General features: G+C 59.6%; 1 protein-coding gene across 2 annotated transcripts in view; it reads left to right on the plus strand.

Moving 5' to 3' along the window:
* RBM19 (RNA binding motif protein 19) overlaps nt 1-3,579 on the plus strand; it is a 122,303-nt gene extending 118,724 nt beyond the window's left edge. Inside the window, exons 24-25 of one of the 2 annotated variants that reach the window (XM_024741548.1) lie at nt 2,165-2,275; nt 3,024-3,579. In XM_024741548.1, the coding sequence (XP_024597316.1) occupies nt 2,165-2,262 (98 nt within the window). In that variant the 3' untranslated portion in view covers nt 2,263-2,275; nt 3,024-3,579. Of the gene's footprint in view, nt 1-2,164 lie in introns of both variants that reach the window. The other variant, XM_024741547.1, reaches the window with a different exon arrangement.
* The last annotated feature ends 736 nt before the right edge of the window (nt 3,580-4,315 follow it).

Consider the following 4,315-nt stretch of genomic DNA (forward strand, 5'->3'; position numbering starts at 1 on the left):
CAGGTCCTATTTTGCCGCCCTTCTGTTTCCCAGCTCCTACTACCTGCCCAAAGGTCCAAGTTCCAGAGACCGTTGCGCACTTCCGGCAATTATTTGGAAACCCAGAGGGGGCGGCGGGGGCGAAGGAAGCAGGTGTCTGCCCCAGCCACTCCTGTCCCCCTCCCTCCTCGTGACTAACAACATGGTGATGATGGCCTGAGGCTCCGGCCGGGCGGGCCTCCCACCCCTTCCTCACCCTCCCCGAGGGGCCAGCCCCTCCGCGTCCCCCCTTTCTGCCCCATTCGCTCATCCCCTCGTTCAACAGCTGCTCACAGGCACCCACTAGGTGCCAGGCAGTGCACTAAGGCAGGGGACACGGCCGTGAACAGGATAGCTCTGTCTCCAAACGAAGAAGCGCCCGCCGGGTGGTGAGAAGTGCTATGGAGCGAGGTGGGGTTGGAGAGCGGGGACCTGTAGACAGCGGCCAGGGGAGTCCTCTCTGAGGAGGGGACGTGGGAGCAGGGGTCTCCGGGTGGGAGGGCCCGGCCCAGGCAGTGCCTCGAGATGACCACGGAGAGCTCCCGGAGCGGAGCAGGAGAGCCTGTCCTGGAAGGATCCCTCGGGCTACTGTTGCGGGGGGGAATAGGTGGCCCTGAGGGTGAGGGTGGAAGCAGAGTCCGCTGAGAAGGTGCGAGGGCTCAGGTCAGGCAGTTAGCCACGGAGAAGAGGAGAAGGGTCAGCGTCCGGGTCAGGTTCTTAGGAATGAGATGAAGAAATAGCCTCAAAGAGGTCAAGTCACTTGTCCAAGACCACCTGGAAGAGACCCAAGATGCTGCATCTCAAGGGCGAGCGTTGGGCTGGGCTCTGGGGAGACCCGCTGCCTGCAGGAGCCCCAGACCCAGTGGGGAGATGGCAGCTAAGGATCGCAGTGACAATTTGTCCCACCCGGAGGACTTCACAGAGGAGGTGTTGTTTGAACCAGGGAAGGAGAGGCTATTGGGACAGCATCCAACAGCTGCCTCAAAACAAGCCCAGCGTTATGTGGGGGTGAGGCTGGCCATGAATGACTGGTTAGACAGCAGAGGGACTGACAGAGTCAATCTAAGCCCAGAGCCTTCCCCCTCCCCCCCCCACCCCATGCCCTTCCTGGAGGGCCGAGAGGACCAGCACACCTCCCCCCTCCACCCTTTGTCTCCCTGGCAGTCTCTGGGCAGCACCTGAGACTTCTATGAAAAGAGGAAAGACGGTGGGCTTTGGTGTGTCTTGGGTCCTGGTTTCACCACTTCCTGGCTGAGTGACCTTAGACTTACCTGTCTTTGCTTCAGTGCTCTCACCTGTGAGAGGTAATAATAATACCTCCCCATGGGATTGTTGAGAAGATAAGAGCCATAGCACAGAGCAGATAATCAATAGTGTTTGGCACCCTGGGGACATATATTTTGCCGAGCCCACCATGCCCTTTCACACTGTGCATGTACCTCCCCTTCCCTATCTCCTCACAGAGAACTCCTCTGCATTCTTCAAAGCCCAGGTCAAATAGCCCCTCTTCTCTAAAGCCATCTCTAATTGTTTTTCCCTCCATGCCTCATGTGGAGTCCTTGAGCATCTAGTCACCCAGCACTTACTGAACACCTACTGTATGCCAGCCACCTACTATACCATTAAGAGTCTGCGACTCCGAGAGAACAGGGACTTGTTTCCCAGCCCCTGCCCTCACTTGACTTGGCCTCTCTGGAGGTTCTGGCTCCCCGTACATCAGGCAGAGGTTCGCTAACCTCTGACCTGCCGGGAAAGGCCTTCCTCCCTTCTTTCCTCTGTGGGTGGAAGATGGGCAGGGGTGGCCGACAGGGCTGGGAGAGAGGCTGCCCCCTGGTGAAGTAGAGACTAAGCCTCCGTGTTTCTCTGTCTCCCGCTCTGTGCTCTCTTCCCCTTTCTCATATCTCCTTTGATGCTCCTTCCCCCCCTTCTTGTCTTTGCTTATTTCTTCTGTCTCATCTCCCCCCCTACCCCGGGTCTGTACCTGCTCTCCTACCTCCCACCCCTTCCCTCTGTGCCTTCCTGAATCCCCTTCCCCCGCTGCCTGTTTGCTTTCCCCTTCCCTCTCCCTCTCTGTCGTCTCTCTCTTCCTGACTCCCAACCCTCTCGGCTGTTCTTTTCTCCTCTCTTGCCATCTGGGCTCCCACAGAACCCCCGAAGAAAAAGCAGTCTGTGGTGTTGGACGAGATCCTGGAGCAGCTGGAAGACAGTGAGGACGGCGGTGACGAGCAGACCCTTCAGCCGTGAGCTGGCGCCGAGGGTGCGTGGCTCCAGAGCCCTGGGGACCGGGCACAGCCGCTCCGGCTCTGCACCCCCTACCACGGGGGCCAGGCGGGCCGCACCACCCGGTGGGGCAGCAGCAGCAGGCAGCCCCGCCCTCCACTGGTCCAAGGTCGGAGGGGACGATGGCCTCAGCCCACTGCCCGGGCATCCCGGGCCCCAGGCACTGACTGCGCCTGCTCTCTGCCCGGCACTGCAGGGCCAGAGAACGGGCGCAGGATGCCACCGCGCCGGGCAGTCCCTCGTGGCAGCACGAGGATCTGGAAGTGGCAGAAACCACCGAGCCCTGCGTCCAGCCCAGCCATTGGTGGTCCCCGCACAAGTTCCCCCTCTCGCTTCTCCTCCCAGCAACCCTGAGATGCAGACAGGGCCCCACCATGCTGGCGCGAAGGCCGGGTTGCAGAGGGACTTCAGGGCTTGCACCGGGGTGCGCAGCTACATGGGCGCAAGGACCCTCGGGCCCCACTGCCCACGAGCCCGGAACACTCACCAGGCTGAAGGCAGCTCTCTGGAGTTGGGCGCTTTGGGCATGAAGCCCCGCTCCACCCAGCACAGACTGGGGACCCTGCCAAGTCAGCTCACCTCCCAGGGCCCAGCCTCCTCACTAACTGGTTCCCACCTCAGAGGGCTTTAGCGAGAAAGAAATGTAATAATCGTGAAGAACGCCAGGAACAGTGCTGAGCGTGTAAGGCGGGCTCCAGAAGCTTCTGTTCTCGCTCCCCCTCCAGGGCTGCTAAGCTGGAGTTCCTGCCTCCGTCTCCCCAAGGGACTGCTCACAGCCTGGGATGTGGCCTCTGTCCTGCCCCCTCCTCGCCACTTGGGACCATGGGCCCTGGTTCAGTCACCAGAGCGTCTTCCATCCGCGCTGACCACGGGGCCACTCACGAAGCACCAAGCTCCCAACCCAGACACTGGCTCATTGGTTGAGCCCGGCTGTGTCGCTAACGGCAGACGCCCTCTACTCACAGGCTGGGGACCCTGTGAAATGCAAACAGGTCCCTAGCCCTGGCAATCAGTGTCCCAAGGCTCATCCCAGACCTGGGGTGCCCACATCTACTCCCGCCTGGAGATTCACACCCAGCACACACCAGGAGGCGGATGGTAGAGAGGAAAGAGCTATACCCCGTCTGCCCTGGGTCTGAGCCCCAGCTGTGTGACTTTGGACCGGCGAGGTCCCCTCTGACCCTCAGCTTCTCTTTCTATAAAATGGGGGTGATCTTGTACCTACCTCAGAGACGGTGCTCGGACTACATCAGCCAATCCAAGTAAAGCCCAGAGCAAGCACTCGTCAGCGTTTTTGTTTCCTTCTTCATTTGGGCAGCTGAGGGCCCCCGAGTGAGAGCCCAGGGATCTTCTGACTTGCTGTGTAAAATTTGGTCTGTGTATTTTTCTGGGAGGAGGTTTCAGTCCACACCAAGCAGTTTTCGGAGTGGCCTGGAATCCAAGCAAGACCACACAGCGCTGACAGTCCTGCAAGGCTGGGCGTGTCCCCAGTTCCCTGGGGGGCAGGTGCTTCCTAATCCATCCTAGGTTATCCCTGGGACATAATGGAAGCAAAAGACACAGACCCGGAGTGGCTCATTCCCAGCTTTTATAGTGAGGTGTCTCCGACATCAGACCATAGAGCCTCCGTGGGGTCCCTCGGGTGACCAGGCTCCCAAGTTTCCGTGGGTCCCAGGGATGACAGGGCTGGGGTCCACTCCCTCCCTTCCCACTGCTTGTCCCATTAAGGGCCATGTGGATTCTTCTGGTTAAAGAAGATTGCAGACCCGTGGGCCTGGCACGGGAAGAGGCGACATTGGCACCGACTTCACTGAAGGTACTAGAATGTCCCCAGATCGGAATTCACCACCTCCTGGTGTTGCCATGCCAGCTCGGGCTCTGCATTCAGACCATTCTGGGTTCCTGGTAACGTCCACCACTCGCCAGCCTTGTGAGCGTGGGCCAGTGACTTAACCTTCGATTCCTCAGTCTTCTCATCTTTAAAATGGGATGGTGCTAACAGCACCTCCATATACCG

The sequence above is a fragment of the Neophocaena asiaeorientalis genome, unplaced genomic scaffold (genome assembly GCF_003031525.2).
Source record: "Neophocaena asiaeorientalis asiaeorientalis breed wild unplaced genomic scaffold, Neophocaena_asiaeorientalis_V1.1 scaffold648, whole genome shotgun sequence".
Classification (NCBI taxonomy): domain Eukaryota; kingdom Metazoa; phylum Chordata; class Mammalia; order Artiodactyla; family Phocoenidae; genus Neophocaena; species Neophocaena asiaeorientalis.